At 45.1% G+C, this 21,381-nt stretch overlaps 1 protein-coding gene across 50 annotated transcripts in view; it reads left to right on the top strand.

The window, feature by feature from the left end:
• The window catches only part of AOPEP (aminopeptidase O (putative)), a 384,021-nt gene that overhangs the window by 58,078 nt on the left and 304,562 nt on the right, over positions 1–21,381 (top strand). For all 50 annotated transcript variants that reach the window (XR_013405020.1, XR_013405031.1, XR_013405038.1 and 47 more), the window contains exons 4-5: positions 6,468–6,621; positions 14,530–14,775. Coding sequence is in view for 13 of the 50 variants with exons in the window: in XM_077966537.1 (XP_077822663.1) it covers positions 6,468–6,621; positions 14,530–14,775 (400 nt within the window). In the remaining 37 variants the exon portion in view is untranslated. The remainder of the gene's footprint in view (positions 1–6,467; positions 6,622–14,529; positions 14,776–21,381) is intronic.

Raw genomic sequence — 21,381 nt, 5'->3', positions numbered from 1 at the left:
TGCTCTGCTTTCTGAGGCAATATTTCCACGTTATTCTTTGCAGTTTTGTAGGCTGATTGGAAGATAAGGTTAGGTGCTGTTCCCTGTGGAGCGGGCAGTCTTCACGTACGATTGGGCTCATTGGAATAATCCAGCAACAGACAACTCAAAAGAGACTTTTCTACCAAATGAGGGTACTAGAAAGGTCCTCATGGCGGGGAACTCATGAAAACCTTGTCCAGAGCACTAGCCGCGCTCCGTGATCTCAGCGCTGGCTCTAGCATTCAACCAGGATCCAGGCAGGAAGCCCAGGGCCAGACTCTAGTGAGAAGCTTCTGAGAAGAGTTCGACCAGGGTCTTTGGGAATTGGGTTTCTGGCTGGTTCTTATTTGGCCCAGCCAATTGATCTGCCCTGATTTGACTGTCATTTGGGATCCAAGAAAACCTTTTTGCTTTTAAAAGCTTGCAGACGGAAACAGTTGATTCCAAATGAGCTCCACTAAGTAGAGGAACTTTAGGAATCTAAGAAAATAAAAAAACTTGTGTGCTGTACAGGAGGAAATCATCTTGAGCACTTAAAATATGAATTCGGGTGATATTTAAAAAACAATTGTTTTATTTCCAATACTGAATTTCAGAAAAGACTGTGAGGAAGCAGTGACAGTTTTAACATATTTTTGTTGGACTCGCCTCAGGTTCCGTTACCACTATTGCTATCTCACTCTCTAACTCTGGGTCATTTAAGGTTTCTGACTTTTTAATTGCTAATCTCCATTTCTCTCCCCTGCCTCCTCCCGCTGTGACTTCCTGTGGCCTCCCCACGTCACCTCGAGGGCACAGATTCTGATCAAGGTGCTGGGTTGTGATGGGATTGGGCGCTCTCTGTGGACTTCTGTTGACCTTGTGCAGGGATCCGACAGATTCCTCCTACTCCATTAGCAGTGTTTCCTCCTGGGAGTGGCTTCATCTCTGCTGTTTCCACAAGCATCATCTTGCCATGGACCAGGCGGATGGCGCAAGAACCAGACAGGCAGCAGCAAGAAAATCAGGTCACAAATTCAGCCAAATGTAGGGAGAAAGCTTGTGGTGCCTGGCGCTTCATTCTTAAAAGGATTTCTTAGTAGGCTAGTGCCTGCTCCTTCTCTCTCAATTGCTTCTTTCCTCTGAGTTTTATTTCATCATTTTAATAGTACCTCAGTACCAGACGTGTTATTCTTTTTCTGTTAAGATTACCTTTTGCTTAATTGATTAGTTCAATTATTTTGTATTAAAGATGCAATATTTAAAGAGTCAAGTAATTCTGATGGGTTTATTGTAACCATTTTCCCAAGCAGCAATCCTTTGTAATCTCTGTTCCTCCATTTTTCCTGCTTTTTAGAAGTAACCACTTTCACCTCTTTTGGCTGATTCCTTGATATTTACCTGCATGTCCTTCAATAAGACGCTTCATTGTTCAGGGTTGGTCTCCCCGTGGCAGGTAAGTAATTTAGCCGTCCTCCTCTCTCCCCCAACTTCATCATACACAGGCCCCTTCCTAAAATCCTGTCTTCTCAGTGTAATTAATATCATGATGTTGATGAGATCAGTATTCTTCATTTATATTATTATTATTTTTGACATAGGGTCTTCCTCTGTCGCCCAGGCTGGAGTATAGTGGTGTGATCACAGCTCTACTGCAGCCTGACCTCCTGGGCCCGAGTGATCCTCCTACCTCAGCCTCCCAAGTACATGATCACAGGCAGGCTCCACCAATGCACCTGGCTAATTGAAAAACATTTTTTTTTGTAGTGGTGGGATCCCCCTGTGTTGCCCAGGCTGGTCTTAAACTACTGGTCTGATGTGATCCTTTTACCTAGGCCTCCCAAAGTGCTAGGATCACATAGGTGGGCCACCGCATCCAGCCTTCGTTTATATCATTATATTTTTGTGTGTTATTAAGAGCTAAGCCTTGTAGCAAAACTGTGGCTTCATTATTATTTCTGTACATGTTAATTTTTTTCTTGGATGGAGTTACTAATTGTCTTACGCTTTGTTTTTTTTTCCCATTTGCTTGTCCTTTTGGATCTTGATTTTGCATTAGCAGCTTTCTAAGGGTACCTGGAAGCTTGCGTGCGAGCATTCAGGAGCAGGGCACTGAAATATGAATCGGAAGCTGTGAATACATTTGGAGGGCTTGTCAGCCATCAGCTTCACCATAGACTCATTTCTTAAGCTGGTTCCCTTCTTTCAGTCTCTTGCCTAGACGGTGAAAGCCTGGCTGCCAGCCCTTCTGGAACAAAGTAAGGGAGGACGGCTGGTGGCCTCAGCATCCTATGTGCATGTATTCATCTAGTTCCATTCACATGCCTTCAACTGTGCCATTCCTCCTCCAACACCACAGCTGCCAGTTCAGAGGCTCTCCCTTTAGTCTTTCTAGAAAACAAACTTCCAGTTATTTGTTGGGGTATATGTGGGATGGGCAAATAGCCCAGGTGTGCAGGGTGGGGGAGAACATCTATGGATCTGGCCACTTCTTAGATGTGCAGCCGGGCCTGCTTAGTTTAGCATTTCCTCTACCCTAGAGCCTTTTGGAGCTTCTAAGGGGTAAAATGAGGTGGGTCTTATCTTTCCCCACTGCCAACTTAGGATTCAGGTCTGGATTCAGGTCTGCTGTGTCGTTTGTCACTCTTCCATCTGCGTTCTAGCTTCCAATATTCTGCAGCAATTGTCTCCTGCTTTATTCTCTCTGTCCTTGTTGGTTCGTGTCTTTAGAATAGAAATTCTTTTACTGTTCCTGAATGGAGTTTGGGGAGGAAGTAAAGGTGGCCTCGGCCTCATACATTTAAACTTCTCTTTTTACCTGAAAGCCTCACCATTGCTGCTTATTTACTGAACTGCCAAGGGTCTGAATTTTTAACAAGGAAATTCTAATGGTTCTTGGTAAACTCTAAAATTTACTTCAGAGAAGGAATGACAGACCACAGCCCTTTGATTAAGAAAATGTGTTTTTTTTAGTTTTTTTTTTTTTATGCCAGAGCCTTTCAAAAGATTTAGTTCCTTACCCATAACTTCCTCCTCCGTCTTCCATCTGCACACTCCTTTCTACCTGCTTCAACTCTCATTGTGTTTCCAGTAGAAAATGAAAGTTTTTATGGAGCAGTCATGGGAGGCATTGGGTTCCAGGGAATGTAGGTAGTTATGGGAAGACAGAAAAATAGGAGAGGTGGAGTCTGTATAGCCCATCATGTCATATCCATGTCATTCTTTCATCAAGACATCTGTGACTGTCCCTACCTCCTTCTTACTGTCTTGGAATCATAGCAGTGATTCTCTTTGAGGCTGTGGTTTTGCTTCATGCCCAGTAGAAGCTATCACTTGATTGGCTTCAATGTCTCTGGATTTAATTGTCCCTTTAAGGAGGAGTATGCCTTCAACTTGTTCTTTTTGTTGGAGACCTAGTCTCACCCAGGCTGGAGTGCAGTTGCACGATCTTGGCTCACTGCAACCTCTGCCTCTCAGGTTCAAGCAATTCTCCTGCCTCAGCCTCTCAAGTAGTTGGAATTACAGGCACGTGCCATCACACCTGGCTAATTTTTGTGCTTTTGGTAGAGATGGGGTTTCACCATGTTACCCAGGCTGGCCTCGAACTCCTGACCTCAAGTGATCCACCCACCTCGGCCTCCCAAAGTGCTGGAATTACAGCCACAGCTCCTGGCCTACCTTCAACTTCTTAGCTACAAAGAAAGGGATCTCAAGAGTGGCCATTGTGGTTCCAGAAGCAGGGTACAGCTTCCAGGCAGGTTGGAGAGAATGGCTGGCTCTGGGGGGGGTGTCCAGCAGTTCTGACCATGTCCTTTTGTGTCTCTCTTTCAAGTAACTCCCTTCATGGCTTCCAAACTTGAATCTCACCAAAATATTATTTATTTTTAACTAAGTCCTACCTTCCTGAGTTCAGAATTTGTTTTGAGATAGACAAAGGAACTATGCACATGAAGATCAAAATCTAATCTCTATTCTTGGTTTTTACTGGTAAAGCACTTTAAAAAATGTCGTGTTAGGTCTGCCGGCCAGTAGGGGCATGTTAATATTTCAGCTCGGAATTTGACATCCAATCACGGACCACATTGGACAACCATAGGCCAGTTTGGTCAGTGATTGGATGTCAGATGTGTTTAAACCTCTAAAACTTAAGGCAAGAAAAAGAACAATAACTCTTTCTCTGAAGGAGGGTGTGAAGGGCCGAAAGAGATTTGTGCTAACAGAAGCTCCTCCCTCTGGGAGCATGAGGAGTGGAGAAACGTGTTCCGTAACAGAAGGTGATATCCCATAGCAAAGACATTGGGTCAATTAAATGCCTATCGATGTTAGACTGAATAAAGAAATGTGGTACATCTACACCGTGGAATACTATGCAGTCATAAAAAAGAATGAGATAATGCTCTTTGCAGCAATATGGATGGGGCTGGAGGTCATTATCCTAAGTGAACTAACACAGCATCAGAAAACCAAATACTGCACCTTCTTACTTATAGTGGGAGGTGAACACTGAGTACACATGGATACAAAGAAGGGAAGAACAGACACCAGGGCCTACTGGAGGGTGGAGGGTGGGAGGAGGGTGAGGACAGAAAAGCTACCTATCAGGCTGGGCACAGTAGCTCAAGCCTGTAATCCCAGCACTTCAGGAGGCCAAGGTGGGAGGACTGCTTGAGCCCAGGAGTTCAAGACTAGCCTGAGCAACATAGTGAGAACCTGTCTCTTTAAAAAAAAACAAAAACAAAAAAATTAAGCTGGGTGGGTGTGGTGGCATATACCTGTAGTCCCAGCTACTTGGGAGGGTGAGGTGGGAGAATCACTTGAGACATTGGATATTGGGTATACAAGAGGTTGAACCTGCAGTGAACTGTGATCATGCCACTGCATTCCAACCTGGGCAACAGAGCGAGACCCTGTCTCAAAAAAGAAAAACTACCTGTTGAGTACTATGCTTATTACCTGGGTGACAAAATAATCTATACACTAAACCTGCTCCCACCCTGCCCCATGATGCAGTTTACCCAAGTTTGTTACACAAACTTGCACCTGAACCTAAAATAGAAGTTAAAAAAAGATGATACCAATTCTTCTTTTTTTTTTTTTTTTTTTTGAGACGGAGTCTTGCTGTGTCGCCCAGGGTGGAGTGCAGTGGCCGGATCTCAGCTCATTGCAAGCTCCGCCTCCCGGGTTTTTACGCCATTCTCCTGCCTCAGCCTCCCGAGTAGCCGGGACTACAGGCGCCCACCACCTCGCCCGGCTAGTTTTTTGTATTTTTTTTTTTTTTTTTTTTTTGAGACGGAGTCTTGCTCTGTCGCCCAGGTTGGGGTGCAGTGGCTGGATCTCAGCTCACTGCAAGCTCCACCTCCCGGGTTTACGCCATTCTCCTGCCTCAGCCTCCTGAGTAGCTGGGACTACAGGCGCCCGCCACCTCGCCCGGCTAGTTTTGTGTATTTTTTAGTAGAGATGGGGTTTCACCGTGTTAGCCAGGATGGTCTCGAACTCCTGACCTCGTGATCCGCCCGTCTCGGCCTCCCAAAGTGCTGGGATTACAGGCTTGAGCCACCGCGCCCGGCTGATACCAATTCTTCTTAAGACACATGATTAATGTATAGCAGATGCTCAGAAAAAATACTATGTTAAATCAGGTTGTATGACACATTCAGATTTCAGAAACGTGAAAGTCATTTTTACATCTTAGAAATGAGGGGAGTATAGTGTTATAAGTTATCAGCCATTCATTCCTTTGATAAAAAGTCTCTAAGGTTTGGACCAAATGGAGAGTACACCCTCAACTGGAATGGGGAGCCCCAGCTCTAATCCCAGTCCTGTTACAAACTAGTTAGTTAGGAGTCCTTGGCTCCGTTGAACTTCTACACCTGCTTTTCATCTGCTCAGCAAGGAGTGGAAGACCAGCTAAACAGATAAAAGGGACTAAGGGTAAGACCTGAACTCCCACAGCTAATTAATTGCAGAGTGGGCGTGAAAACCCAAGTGTCCCCCTTCCCTAGTCTCATGTGTTTAGATTGGCCTGAATTGAATTTGGACAAGATAGTTACAGCACAAAGTAATCATTGCTTTGCTCACTCTTTCACTCATTCAACTGGTATCAATTGAGCATTTTTTAAATGCTAAATACTGTGTTGGATGAATGAGACATATTCTGTCTGTAGGAGCATACAGCCTGCTGTGTGTACAGCTGAGAGGGACCCCTGCACTGCTGCCCTCACGTGAAGGGCTTCAGACTGATCCGTGGAAGAGACCAGACCTTCCTAGTTGCCTTGAAGCCGTCGTCCCTCCTGTGCTTTCCCTGAGACCTGAAGTAGTGCCCTTTCTGCTGACGTGACCGACCGCCAAGAGCTGGCTCTCACCAGCTTATCGCAAAAGCTCTTCAAGTGCCGCAAGAGAGGAAATTACACAGCAGAGCCCAGAATCATATATTGGCCTCATTACGGGTTTTCTCTTCCTGTTTATAGGGTGCTCAAGCTGGTATTACTACGTAACCATGCCGATGCCAGCCTCCACCTTCACAATTGCAGTGGGATGCTGGACAGAAGTGAAGATGGAGCCGTGCTCATCGGGTGATTCGGCAACAGAGACACCCTTCTCACCTCCTGAGGCCGACTTCAGGTTTGTGTGGGGGGACTTGCTGGGAAGGGAAAAACACTTGAGGGAGTGGTGTGCTGCATTTCTTCCAAGCACTGGGAATGTGAGTCACTCCTGCTGAGAAACTAAACCAAAATAGGATTAATCAAAGCAGGAAAAGCCCCGTTAGAAAGGAAAGAGAGGCCGGGGCGGTGGCTCAGCCTGGAATCCCAGCACTTTGGGAGGCCGGGCGCGGTGGCTCAGTCTGGAATCCCAGCACTTTGGGAGGCCGAGGCAGGTGGATCAGGAGGTCAGGAGATCGAGACCATCCTGGCCAACATGGTGAAACCCCATCTCTACTAAAAATACAAAAAAATTAGCCAGGTGTGGTGGCGGATGCTTATAGTCCCAGCAACATGGGAGGCTGAGGCAGGAGAATGGCTTGAACGCGGGAAGCAGAGGTTGCAGTGAGCTGAGATTGTGCCACTGCACTCCAGCCTGGCGACAAACTGAGACTGTCTCAAAAAAAAAAAAAAAAAGAAGAAGAAGAAAGAGAGGCTGGGCGCGGTGGCTCAGGCCTATAATCCCCCACTTTGAGAGGTTGAGGTGGGCGGATCACGAGGTCAGGAGTTCAAGACCAGCCTGGCCAACATGGTGAAACCCCATCTCTACTAAAAATATAGAAATTAGCCAGGCGTGGTGGCACCTGTCTGTAATCCCAGCTATTCGGGAGGCTGAGGCAGGAGAATTGCTTGAACCTGGGAGGCAGAGGTTGCAGTGAGCGGAGATTGTGCCGTTGCACTCCAGCCTGGCGACAGAGCGAAACTCTGTCTTGGAAAAGAAAGGAAAAAGAGCTGAGAAGAAGAGATGTGAGCCTATTATTTATGCAGAAAGAGAGAAGAAGGTAAGTCTAGATGAAATCCTGCGAAGTGTGCTGAAAGATTTATATGTGTTTGGCTAAATTCAAGGAACCCTCAGATTCAATGCCTCCTCTCCTCCCATGCCTTTTAGGTTTGGTTTTCGGTGCTTATGTGGTCAAAAACAAAGCTGCTGATGGATTACTTTCTATGCTACTCTGCTGTGTTGGTTGTACCGACTGCTGTCAGTGGTGCACTGTGGGGACAGCAGCTCCCTCAGTGGGGCTAGTCGCTGCTTTAGGAGCACAGGACACAAGGAAACTGATGCAAAGCCCTTGGGTTAAGGGAATCCTGCTCGGTTAGGGCTTTGTTAACATCAGTAGTGATTTCTTTTAAGTATGAACCAGATAAAATCATTTTGAGGCTTTAAAAAATTAGTATAGGCCATTGGATATTTACTGGCAGCCTGTCTAGATGTTCAATGGTCTCTAGCTTTGAGAGCCAAAAGAGGGAGAAGGGGGCCGCCGAGAAGATGCACAGCACATGCATCATGCAGCGCTCCTAGGATTTTATACCCAGCTCAACGGAGTCGTTTTTCCTATTGACAGACGGTCGCTAAGTCAGTACCTTCTGGTGGAGAAAGCCCAGAGTAATGGTGGAGATGATTCATTACTCCTTGAAAACCAGCTAAGATACGCTCCTAATGCAGATTCTTTTTGTGTTGGTTTTATTTTGCCTTGCTGCTTTTACGAGTACCACAGTAACTGCGGCCGTTGGTCTTCATCTTTCAGAGATGACGCTATGTTCTCTGTCTTCCGGTGGGCACGTATTATTGCCGCGTTTTGCCTTTCAGAGATGACGCTATGTTCTCTGTCTTCCGGTGGGCACGTATTATTGCCGCGTTTTGCCTTTCAGAGATGACGCTATGTTCTCTGTCTTCCGGTGGGCACGTATTATTGCCGCGTTTTGCCTTGTTTGGCGGAAGGGAGGTCATTTCCACTTCCTGTTCAGTAGCTTGCCTAGTTTGGACTGTCTTCCCTGAGCTATATGAACATCCTAGATTGCGTATTAGATTTTACTTCTGTATTCTTGAGGGAAGAAGGGAATTGTGGGCAGAAGTGACATATGCTAGTTTCATGTGGGAACTTTAATTTCGTGTGAGATCCTCCTGTGCTCTCTTCCCTGCAGTAGGATCACACGGGAGGCTTTGTTCCGTAATTGCAGGTGGCCTGAATTTCTGGGTGAGGATGACAGGTGCTCTGGAGAGCCGCTTAGATCTGCAGTGGACTTGGTATTAGCAAGAAGCACACTGTTTTGTGTTAAGCCACTGAAACACCAGGGTTGTTTGTTACTGCAGCATATCCTAGGCTATCCTGAATTGATACAGTAGCCATTGGTTGTTCCAAGTCAGAAACTAAGTCTTGATCTAAATGTAATCTCCTTTAGTCCTAAGGATAGGCCTGCAAGACAGATTGGATAGATTATTATTCCCATTTTATAGATAAGGCTGTTGAAGCTCAGATAGTAACTTATTAACATTAATATACCTACTAAGTTGCAATACCTGGATTTATATCCAGGCCTGACCCCAGAGAGAGGTGAGGCAGAATCTTACCTGGAGACTTTAAAAAACTATCTGTAACATTGATGCCTCACCTGGAGTCTGATCCACCTTCCCATCTGGAGAGTCACTGCCATGATTTGAGCCACCATGATTGACGGGAGTGTGTTGTGTTGGAACAGAAAACGGAAGTTGAGAGCAATGCCTTTGAGCTTGAAAGTGCCATTCTTGGTGGTTGGATGTAGCTCTTTGGACAAAGCCACACCTTCCTTATCTACAGATGAAGGCTTTGTCCGTGGCTCCTCAGATTCTCGATGGTGACGAAGTACTCTTCTCTTTTTCATCTAAGGCCTCAGCACTGATTGATTCTTAGAGGAGCTGCTCAGTTGGAAAATGTGTGCCTTTGGAAGGCTAGGGGAAGGCCAGGACAGACATTTGTTATTTTGCCTTTCTAGCCGTATTCCAAAGAGATGTGGGGTTGGGGAGTGGGCAGCAGCCACTGACTCTGTGCTCTCTCCTTCCTGCTCAGAAGCAGCTGAAATGGCTTCTCAGTTTTCTTGCATCCACTATTCTGAAAGGAGGAAGAAATGCTTAAATCAAATGAAGATTCTGGGATGTCTAAAATTCCTGTCAGGCTTTAGGGGAAGAAGCAGGTACAACTCCTCTCTTGCCTCCTGAATTCACCAGTTGAGGAACAGACAGAGGAGATAAAAATAAAGGTTTTATTATTGACAGAAGCTGGACTGAAGGAATGCTCAGGTGCATGGTCTCAGTGGGGTTTCTGAAACTCCATTTCCAAATGAGACAAATTTACCCACCCAGTTACCAGCCCAGCTGGACTGCTGCTGGACTCTGTAACACAGATGCAGAGTTCACCCGACACATGGCAGGAGCAGGTCCAAAGTGCACCCTCTGTGGGCACGCAGGTTCGAAAGAGAAAGCCTGTGTGGCCCAGCCAGTCAGGTAAGCTGGGGAGAGAGGTCCGGGTGCCACTCTAGGAAGCTCATCTTTCCGTGAAACTGTGAGGCCTGGTGAATGGGGTTCCTCCCATGCCCCCTTCCATGTCTCATAAACTATGAGTTTTCCCTTCCTTTATCAAGATGCTCGTCCTTCAGGAATATGCTGCTGATAAAATCACAGCTTGCATTTGCTTAATCCTGCCCTGGCTGTGCGCTTCACGTGTGCCGTCTTCAGTTGTCAGAAAGTGGCTTTTTTCATCCATTACGTTTCTGACTCCATGCAAAGTTTGTCAGCAAAGGTGCTCTGAAGTGCCAGTCACAGTGGTGTTTTTTGGTTATGTTCACATCTGGTCCCTTTTGCCTTCCCCAGCACCCGTTCTACTTCAAACCTTCCTAAGACCAGCAATCAAATTCATGTAAATCCAACGTCCACAGGGGCCTGCTATACCACAGGTTTTCGTTTGCCTCAAGTGCTCATCTGGGTTCCAGAAATGTGGCCAGAGTGTTGGTCACTGAACTTTTATGATCGATGTTCATGTGGGTAAAATTATAGTGAGAACGTTCCCTCTTCCAGCTCCACTTTCACACATGCTCCAGCCACTCTGGGTGAGCATTTTAGTAAATACATTGATTATAAGGCTTTCAGATAAGCTGTTGAAAGTTTATTAATTTTATTCAGCTGTAGTATAACCTTCTTCAGCCACAGGGGAATCTTTGTGTTTTGTTTCTTTAACCTCTTGAGGTCTTTGTGGGGGCCACACAGTTTAAACATGACACAGAAACTTGGATAAAGTCCAAAGGAACTTAGCAAAAATGATTAAAGGCATGGAAAATGGGCACTACAAAGAAGAAAACGCATTGAGACTGATTATTTGAAAGAAGAATCTGGTGGGGAACAGGTCTTCTTTAGCGTTGTAAAGTAATGAAAAGTTGCTTTGGTAGGAAGTACGGCATATTTGAGTCGGTGCTGAATCTATGGAAGACTATTACTTTGTAAAAAGCAGAGTCGGCCGGGCGCGGTGGCTCAGCCTGTAGTCCCAGCACTTTGGGAGGCCGAGGCGGGCGGATCACGAGGTCAGGAAATCGAGAGCATCCCGGCCAACATGGTGAAACCCCGTCTCTACTAAAAATATAAAAATTAGTTGGGCGTGGTGGCGGGCACCTGTAGTCCCAGCTTACGGGAAGCTGAGGCAGGGGAATGGCGTGAACCTGGGAGTTGGAGGTTACAGCCGAGATTGCACCACTGCGCTCCAGCCTGGTGACAGAATGAGACTTCGTCTCAAACAAAAAAAAAGTACAACCCCCTGACCTCTTCAGAAACAAGGCGATTCTATGAAGAATGGCTTGTGTGCTCAGTTATCATAGAGTCGTAGTGCCAAAAGAAACCTTAGAAAACATTTATCTTTTAAGTATAATTAACATACAACAAAATGTGCAGATCTTGAGTGTTCAGCTTAATGAGTTTACGATGTTGCACACAGAGAACTCTCTGTCTCTGCAGTAAGTTAGTAAATTCTCTCACACCTTTTTTTTTTTTTTTTTTTTGAGACAGAGTGATGCTCTGTCACCCAGGCTGGAGTGCAGTGGTGCGATCTTAGCTCACTGCATCTCTGCGTCTCAGGTTCAAGTGATTCTCCTGCCTCAGTCTCCCAAGTAGCTGGGATTACAGGCATGCGCCACCACACTTGGCTAATTTTTTTGTACTTTTAGTAGAGATGGGGTTTTACCATGTTGGCCAGGCTGGTCTCAAACTCCTGACCTCAAGTGATCCACCTGCCTCAGCCTCCGAAAGTGCTGGGATTACAGGCGTGAGCCACAGTGTCTGGCCTCTCCTATCCTTTTCTAACTATTTCCTTACCTCCTCCAGCAGCCACTTTGGTGAGACCATGTTAAAGGTGGGGAAGAAGAAGCCCCAGATACTGAGTTGCCTGCCTTGGTCACAAGTGAGCCGGTCTGAGAAAACCGTGAAGCCCAGGTTTCCTGATCGCTATGTGGGAGCGCAGAGTGGCTTTCCTGTTGCCATTTCCATTTCCATTTCTGTGGGAGCCTTACTGTTCTCACCTGGTCAGAGCTCGAGTGCCTTAAAGTCCTGCATTTCTTCCCAGGCTTTGATTATAACAGTACTAATTCACACAACCAGAGTCATCTTCGTCATCTGAACTAGTGCCTTGTATTCCCAGAGAGACTCTAACTCACCTTGTTCCTGACTGGAAAAGAATATGAGAGAACTTTCCATGGAGACGGAATGTTGTCTCTCAGGTTTGGGTTGTGTACGATCATCAGAAATTCATCAAGCCAAACACTTTTGGATATATCTTTGGCTACCTCAGTATTCTCTAACTTTCGGGTTCTTGGCAGCAAGAAATCATCTTTCCCTGTGTTGTGTTTAGAGGCCATTAGAATGACCTTTTTGCCAAACTGTGCTGTGGTAGATGTAATGTGAGCTTATTCCTCAGCTGTGTCCGGAAGATGCCTGCACATGTGCAGTTTCTCTGGTTTAACATGATCCGAAAGCTTTGCAATAGAGATGATATGAACCGAAATGACGGTAGCACATTATATACCTGTGTAAATACATGAGAAAAAGATACCATGGTGGTTAATTTAATCAATGGCATTTTTCACTTCTCAAGACCTTTGACCACATTCATGCACCAGCACAGTACTTGTCATTAGGTGGACATTGCAGCCTTTGTAGGTAAATGTTCACCAGCAGGCACCTTGACTCACTCTCTCCACAAAGCAAGGTTATCAATCCAGGGACTTTGGCCAGAATTCAATGTCAAGAATTATATTCTTCATGTCGTCTTATTCTGACACGTGTTTATGGGCCTCCATCCATTTTCTTACTCTCCGCTGTGGTGAAATGCCTTCGGTGCTGGAAGCTGTGTCCATGACCCATGCTGGTAGAAGGTGAGGCTTATCTGTACCTAGCCATATGGTCTCCTGAGCGCTGGCCTTGGGTAAGTGAAAGGTGCTTCGTACATTTGGAGAGGAATTGTTGCATTCTGCCCATATTGGGACATGCCAGCATCTTAAGATTTTTCATTATTCACTGTGAATCAAGTGAGCACCTGTAGTTAGAATTGACTGAGTACAGTGGCTCGTGCCTGTGATTCCAGCACTTTGGGAGGCTGAGGCAGGAGGATCATTTGAAGCCAGAAGTTTGAGACCACTCTGGCTTACAAAGTGAGACCCCATCTCCAGACCCCATCTCTTGAAAAAAAAATAGAACTGCATGTGGCATGGCAACATGCATGTAGTCCTAGCTACTCAGGAGGCTGAGGTAGGAGGATTGTTTGAGCCCAGGAGTTGGAGGCTACAGTGAGCTATGACCCTGCCACTGCAGTCTGGCCTGGGCAACAGAGTGAAACCCTATGTTAAATAATAATAATAATAATGATAGGCCAGGCACGGTGACTCATGCCTGTAATCCCAGCTCTTTGGGAGGCTGAGGTGGGTGGATTAACTGAGGTCAGGAGTTTGAGACCAGCCTGGTCAACATGGAAAAACCCCGTCTCTACTAAAAATACAAAATTAGCCAGGCGTGGTGGCGGCCCCTGTAATCCCAGCTACTCGGGAGGCTGAGTCAAGAGAATCACTTGAACCTGGGAGGTGGAAGTTGCAGTGAGCTGAGATCACGCCACTGCCCTCCAGCCTGGGAAACAGAGCTTGACTCCATCTAAAAAAAAATAATAAAATAAAATAAATAATAATGATTAGAGGGGTTTTTCACTATGTTTGAATAAAAGACATGTTAGCAGGTGAAAAAATGGAGTACTGTTGGATATAGGTTTGAGTAGATAAGTTCTCTTGAGGCCTGTGAGTCAGGTTCTAGGAATTCTCTTTCAGTTCCGCCTTTGATGGAATAACTGGCAGTGGTCAGATGAAGCAGGCGGGGGTCTGATCTGCTTCCTTAAAAGGTTGGCTCAGTTAAATTTGTACTGAAAGTGGGTTGGGAAAAATACTGTATCAAAAGTGCCTCTGTATTCCTTAATAACAGCTTTTGATGGGCTGTGAAAAGAACATCCAGATTACTATTCAGTAAAATGGTTTGTGTTCTTTTGAGGAGTTTGAGCCTGTAACTTTCGTTGGGTTCATGGTTCTGCCTCAGTCCAAGTCTTTTCTTCTAGGTAATCCCAGAATTGGATCTTTAACTTGTGTGTACTGCTCCTTCCTTTCTGAGTTAGGAATGTCTCTAATTTGGAGATTGTTCATATGGTGATACTTGAAAACACCTAATTGAGGGCAGGAATTGTTTGTATTTTGGTGAGAAGTTTTACTGTTTTGAGTCTTAGAGGTCCCCCCACAACGAAGTTAATTCTAAAACAAGATTTTAGTGCTTTCACTTACCTTAGATTGAAGCTAGTCTGTTGATTCAAACACACGAGTAAGTTTTTATCCTGTAAATTTTCACTGCTGCACAGAGCCAAACCAAGAATTGAAATGAACAGTCTTTGCTTGTGAGTCCGTCTGAACCTCTGTCTCCTAAGCGTTGTCTACGTCTGCAAGATTGTCTCACCTCCACAGCAAGAATGATAAACATGGTTTACCATTTATTTTGTGTTGTTCCCAGGCATGTTGGTGTTTGCAGTCACATGGAATACCCCTGCCGCTTCCAGAACGCTTCTGCCACCACCCAGCAGATCATTCCTCATCGTGTCTTTGCCCCTGTGTGCCTCACGGGTGCCTGCCAAGAGACCCTTCTGCAGCTGATCCCTCCTTGCCTCTCAGCAGCACATTCTGTTCTGGGAACACACCCGTTCTCTCGGCTGGATGTTCTCATCGTCCCTGCCAACTTTCCAAGTCTGGGGATGGCCAGGTATGTTGTTCCGTTGTGGCACTTGGGGTACGTACATTTTGGAAATTCTTTGACTATGTCTTGCTTTCCTTGAGCTCTGTCAGAGCTGTCATTTGATTAGAATGGAAGGGCTGTGGTTGCTCATGCTTGGACATCTCATTGCTGCCTTGAGGAACAATTTTAATGCAGACTCCCTCATGCATGAGCCTTTGAGTGTCGTGGGCTCAGTTCAGACTGTGTTGAAAAGAAAAGGCTCACATTGTTGCTGGGACTGAGAATGCAGAGTGCCCCTGAGTGGTGAGTGTTGGGTCATGGCTGATCAGTGGCTGTTAGCTTGGATGATGACGGCGTAATGCTAATGAGCCCAAGGTTATAGCATCGGGCTCTGGGCACAGTAACATGACTTGGTCCCAAGGCCACAGGCTGCTCACCTAATCCTGACCAGCTGTCTCGTCCATTCTCACCACTGGGCACAAGGGCACCGACTTGAGAGCCCCTGTGTCAAATAGACTGTGGATGGATCAGTGTAAATCCATCCCTACTGCCAGAAAAACAGCTCAAAGCAGATGACTTACTGTGGGGGGCAGAGAAGGAGTCACGTGCTACTGTTTTTTAATATAATAAATGCACTTTTGCTATTGTGTCTTGGTTTGGCTCCCTGTATTTATGTAAGCTAAAATCTGTTCATTAATGCCATTGTTCAGTCATTAATGGGTGTCTGTGTTCCAGTGAGAAAAGATAGAGAATGTGCTTGGTTATATTTCCATTTGAAAATCTTAATCATTAACAGTGAATATGCTTGACTGAGGATGGGAAAAATAAGCTCATCAAAACATGTGACTTCAAGTTTTTCCCTATTAGTCAAGGAAATTCCTGCTGCCAATTAATTCCCATGCTTTTGAGCAGCTGTCATTTGTGGTGTTTTCCCTGAAAACCGCACACGTTCTTAGTAAAATCATGAGCAGAAAAGAACTGACCAGAACATTTGCTTTTGATCTTTACTACGTATATGTACTTTCAAAAGACTGGCTGGCTCGCCTTAATCCTTGAGGAGGTCTGAGAAAGTCATTTAGACCGATTTTTATCCTATATTTATGAAGATAATGGGAATGCAGAAACTAGGATAATTATATATATTTGGTTATGTGCATCATATAATTGTCTTGGATGTCTATATATAGAATTTGTCTTAACGGCGGTGGGGGGGGGCTTCTTTTGTCCCTTTGAAGAGTCTGCTGGACTTAATTTAAGTGGTAGAAGTGTTGGTGAAGAAAGAGTTGTTCATTACATGTTTCTTACTTGTACACGGGTTTGAGGGGCCCTATTTGCTTGGGAGTTTTTAGCGCTTTATGAGAACTGCAGTTTTTTAAGGCGTGCTTGCTGGCAGCTCCGAGTTCTGGCCTGAGGGAACCAAAGGCCGAGTATTGTTCGTGCACAGGATTCTGTCTTCTACAGCTCCTTCCTGACATCAGTCTGCCGAGGCCAGGATGAGCTGACCTGCAGGCCGTTCTATAGAGCTTCTCTTTTCAACTTTGCATGCCCAAGCAGGTAGGCTGTGTGTTTGCTGCTTTTTGCAATATTTAAAGTGATTTAAACATGCTTGACTCTGTATTTTTAAAGTAGTAAGCGTAAGTACCGTAAGGCCAAATGGTCCTGGGCACAAATGTTGAAAAATATGGTGGTGATAATAACTGAGCAGCAACAAGACGCTTTTATGCTTAAAAGCAGGAGAACTGCACATTCAGAATTTGTGGTGGGTTGTCAAATATCGTTCCCTTCCTTTTAGACTGTGGAGGTGAAGTCTGCCCGGGTCTGGATGTTTTTCTGGACTTGTTACCGTTCCCTGGACGAGAGCTGTGGAAGGAGGACTGTGGTATCTTCCACTGCCAGTCGGGGTGGGGAAGGGGAGCGCTCTGTTTTTCCAAACTCTGACTTCACCTGATTCCACTTGCTTGGCTTGACTCTGTCGGGATCCCAACACCTTGGGCCACATGCGGCTGAGTGGGGTTTGTGACTCAGCTGGCTACTGGGGCCCTGCTGCTTTATTTACGGTCGAGGCTTTGCTTGAGGTTTTATAAAGCAAAACTAGAACAAAAACGATGGTTTTGTAAGTCAGCTTCGTACCCTAAACAGGAATAGAGAAACTTCAAGGCTAGGAGGAGTCGTCCAAAAAGACCTCCACACTGAAACTTGCCATTGTCCTCGTAGATATAATACGCCAAGAGATCAGCGGGCTTCTTGGTAAATTAAATGGCTCCTTCCCGAGTCCATATTTTATAAACATGTAGGCAAGATGATAAATTCCATACCTCTGGACTTCTTTAGTGATCGGGTCTTAACTCTAGTGAACGGCTGGTTTTATGCCATTCCTGTGTATTTTCTTTTTCGGCAAATGATGTTAAACGTTCCCTCCTGAACTAAAATGGGAACATTGTTGTTGATCATGTCAAGGAGTTTCTGAGCATTTTGGATGATATTCATGATGATTTCACTATTTTAAATATTGCATATCATGGTTTTCATGAATAAGCTGAAAGGTCTCCTCTTTGATTCTGTTTTTGAGCTTGATTCTGGTATTTCAGTGAAGTGGGGAAGAAACACATTTATAAAACTTGAATGTATGATGATGACAAATCGGTTTATAAGAAGGTAAATAATACACAAGTAATATTTTAGAATTTTGAATGCTTTTCAAACATGGCAGTAACTAGAACATTTATCAGTACTGCTCTTCATGATTTTTGTCACCTTTTAATATAACAGGAGCCATTACTAACCGGCCCCTCCCTGCCCCAGTCCTTTTCCGCATCACTGTTCAGGGGAGAGGGCGTTCCTTCTCTGCTGAGAAAAATCGCCGGTTTGCCTTTCAGATGCTCTCCTCAGCGGGTGTGTGTGGCCTTTCAGTTTTTGTTCCATTGCGTTTTTGCCTTCCATGAACACGGAATCTGCCATATCAGGAACCGTAAAGTGTACGTTCCTTGACTTGACTACTGTGATGTCTGTATGAAGATATGCATGCGGCCGGGCGCGGTGGCTCAAGCCTGTAATCCCAGCACTTTGGGAGGCCGAGACGGGCGGATCACGAGGTCAGGAGATCGAGACCATCCTGGCTGACATGGTGAAACCCCGTCTCTACTAAACATACAAAAAACTAGCCGGGCGAGGTGGCAAGTGCCTGTAGTCCCAGCTACTCGGGAGGCTGAGGCAGGAGAATGGCGTGAATCTGGGAGGCGGAGCTTGCAGTGAGCAGAGATCCGGCCACTGCACTCCAGCCTGGGTGACAGCGCGAGACTCCGTCTCAAAAAAAAAAAAAAAAAAAAAGAAGATATGCATGCGTTTAAAATGCATCTCTGAAGTACACACAGGTCTCTTCCTGTTGGTTTAGTTAATATTCTACCATTTTCATTGTCCTCGTGTGTTCTCAGAGTCTCTGCTGGGGATTGACTGGCAAGTGTAATATCTTAATTTTGAGAAATACATGAAAGGAGCTCATCATCACACTTACACTCTCTGTTATAACAGCAGTAACGTTAATGGAATCATATTCTAGAACCAGGCTTATGACAGTTGCTTAAAATGAACACCTTAATCTTACCTGTATGTGTGTGTAATAAATGCTTTGCTTCACATTTGTCTTTCAGCAGTTCACAATTACATGTCATGGGCATAATTAGGTTGGCAGAACTACCTTGCTGACATCCAAATATGTTCTTTTCTTTCCTTGTATTTGAATTTCAAGAATCTCTTGCAACTTATTTCAGAGTGGTTTTCCGTGAAGAGCCCTGAAGTTAAAAGCCATGTGTTCTGTGTTCTGCTTCATGGCTCAGCTGTTCACGTGCATCTTCACCCTTCATCCCACGGGGAAAATTGAGGGGAAAAAATGACTATTGTGTGGCTGATGACAGGTGACAGATTCTTTGACCTTTTCCCCACTCGTTCTTGTTCTTGTCCCCACCAGATAGTCTTGATCATTTGGTTCTTGTTTATTTATTCTTACAATAAATATTTATCAAGTGTATACTGTGTGCCAGATAGTACTTACGATGCAGAGCCTACATGGGTGAACGAGATTGAGGAGGTCTCTGTCCTTATGAAATGGACATTCTAGTCGGGAGAAAATTAGTGTGCGTGAAACAAGTAATTAAGACGTATGCTATGAAGAAAATAAAATCAAGTAAGTGTCACAGTGGGAGAATCAATAGCATCGTTAGGGTGAGAGGGAAAAGCTTCCTTAAAGAATGACATTCAGGCTAAGACTGAAGAATACAAAGGACTCAGCTTTGTGACCATCTGGTGGAAAAGCGCTCAGTCCACAGGCCTCAAGGTGGGAACCACTCTCGTGGGTTGGAGGAGTAGAGTGAAGGCCAGGATGGTGGCAGGTCAGTGAGGTCTTAGGACGGCTTTCCTTAGCCCCGTCCTTAGTCAGCTTGGGTGCCAGGAGCAAGTGAGCCACTAAGAAATGGCAAGATTGAGTCAGGTCCATCATTCTAGGCAGACAGGGGTTATGGGAAGAGACCAAATCTTTTTTTTTTTTTTTTCTTGGGACCGCAGATACCCATACCATCTCCCGACTGGCTGGTGAGAACCCGGCTGGCGTAGCAGCTGCCGTTCTTGAGCGGAACGCCCCACGGCCCAAGCTGTCAGGACACCTGGTGTCCAGACTGGCAAGGTCCCTTTGTAGAGAAGGGAGGAGTCCTGGACACCACGTTTTCTTCCCCCGCAGCTGCTGATTGATTCTCCGCAAGGTTTTTGGACGTCATTGGTCACAGAGAGGGAAGCTGTGGCTGTATATTTGCTCATCCTAGTTTTAAAGGTTTTTTGAATGAAAATAGGATTGACAATTAAAGACCGTAGAGAAAATTATCATTATTAAAATCTTCACAATATGCTTCACTCTAAGGAAAAACTACAAAGCTCCCTCTTACCCAGGCTTATTCTTAAAAGATTTGATTGTGCAATAAAGACTTCTGAACGCTTCTGCTAGTTCCTATTGCACAGTTTTCTTAAGTACCTCAATTTGCAAATAAACGGTATGCAGGTACATGCCCGAGAATGAATGTGACCAGCGTTTTCCTCCACTCCCGCCTCCCGGGTTAGACAGGGTGTTGTCCTGTTTATTCTTATCTCCCCGCCAATGTGTAATAGAATAAGCAAAACATAACGTGCCGGCCCGAGGGCCTGTTGTTTTCGGCTCTCTGATTGTGCTCCTTTCTGCTGGGGAAGGAAGCGGTCGTCAATTTCCGTCATTATCTTAAGTAGCAAAAGGTTGCACAGCTTTGAGGATTTTTCTTCGCTTGTTCTTTGTTGGCTTTACTTGAATTTTTGATCCTTCAAACCGAAACCACCATACTTTTAAACAATCCTCCTTTAGATTTCAGGGGATGTGACCCCGATTTCAAGGCAAGGTGCAGCCATAGTGATTTTTTGCCTCAGGAATCAGATTGTGAGCCTTAAATTAGTTCACCATGGCTGCCAGCTTCTCGACTTTCTCTGATGTGCTGCATAGTTTTGTTTTGTGCGTGGGTTTTGTTACTTGTGATTGTTGTCGTTTCTTTCTCAGATTTTAATAAATTCTCAATTTTCTTTCTGCATGGATTGTTTTTTAAAAAGATGTTGAATGGGCATTTCTTTCCTGTTTTGCAGTATAACTCTTCTCTGCTTTTTTGAACAGGTGGGTGTGAATGATAGAAAGCAGCTCATACCATCCTTTTTTTCTGCAAAATTGTAATCCCTTGTTTACTGGCAGCCCTGCCGTTGCTGTAGAGATGAACAGACAGAATGAGCTGTGAACTGCGAGGCACGTGCAAGGCGATTTGTGCCCATGTGTGCTTCCCTTTTGTTGCTTTCTTTGTGTTCACTTTCTCCGTTTTCTCTTTTATTTCAATTTTCCTTCTTGAGAAAATTATTGGACTTTATTTGCATCCTATGTTATAGGTGGGGCCTTTCCCGTTCTAATGTGTTCTGGTTCTTTCATGTTTGTGTTCCTGAAATAGTAACTGGTCTTCATGAAGCGATGTTCTTCTGGGACTCTTGTCTGGGATGATTTTGTTCGTCTTGACAATACCAGTTTGTACTGAGCAAGGTAGGTAGTGAGAATGTGTGCGTGTGTTCCATTTTTTACAGAGCGGGTATAAGAGGATATATAATGTCCTGAAGTCACTTAGAAGCAGGAAGTCAGGGAGACAAGTAAAATGGCCTCATCTTGTGATGACTCAGAGTCTGGTGGTCCAGCCTTAGGCAAGGCTGATCTGTAACTGTGTGTAAGGCAGCGAGTGCGTGGTTTAGGGTCTCCACACAGAAACCTTGCTGTCCCTGTGAGTGAAGATACCGTTGAAGGTCAGCATTCACTGTGGGCTGGCTTTGAGGCAGCCATAGAATCTGGATACCAGGCAAATTCCTGATCACGTGAGTTTTGGGGGGGCCAGGCTCTCTCTCTTCTGTTGGAGCAACAGGCAGAGTGAACTCACAGCTTTTGGGTTAACTAGAATCTTCTTTTTGCCATGAAACAGCTGTGTTGCTTGTCAGATCGAGAAGTAGCATCTTATCATCATTATGCCGTGATTCTTTGCCCTCTGAAAGATTATGCTTAAGTGTTTGGTTTTCTTTGAACTGTTCTCCCCACACAAA

Source organism: Macaca mulatta, chromosome 15 (genome assembly GCF_049350105.2).
Source record: "Macaca mulatta isolate MMU2019108-1 chromosome 15, T2T-MMU8v2.0, whole genome shotgun sequence".
NCBI classification, from domain to species: Eukaryota; Metazoa; Chordata; class Mammalia; order Primates; family Cercopithecidae; genus Macaca; species Macaca mulatta.
This window is presented reverse-complemented; position numbering and strand designations above follow the sequence as displayed.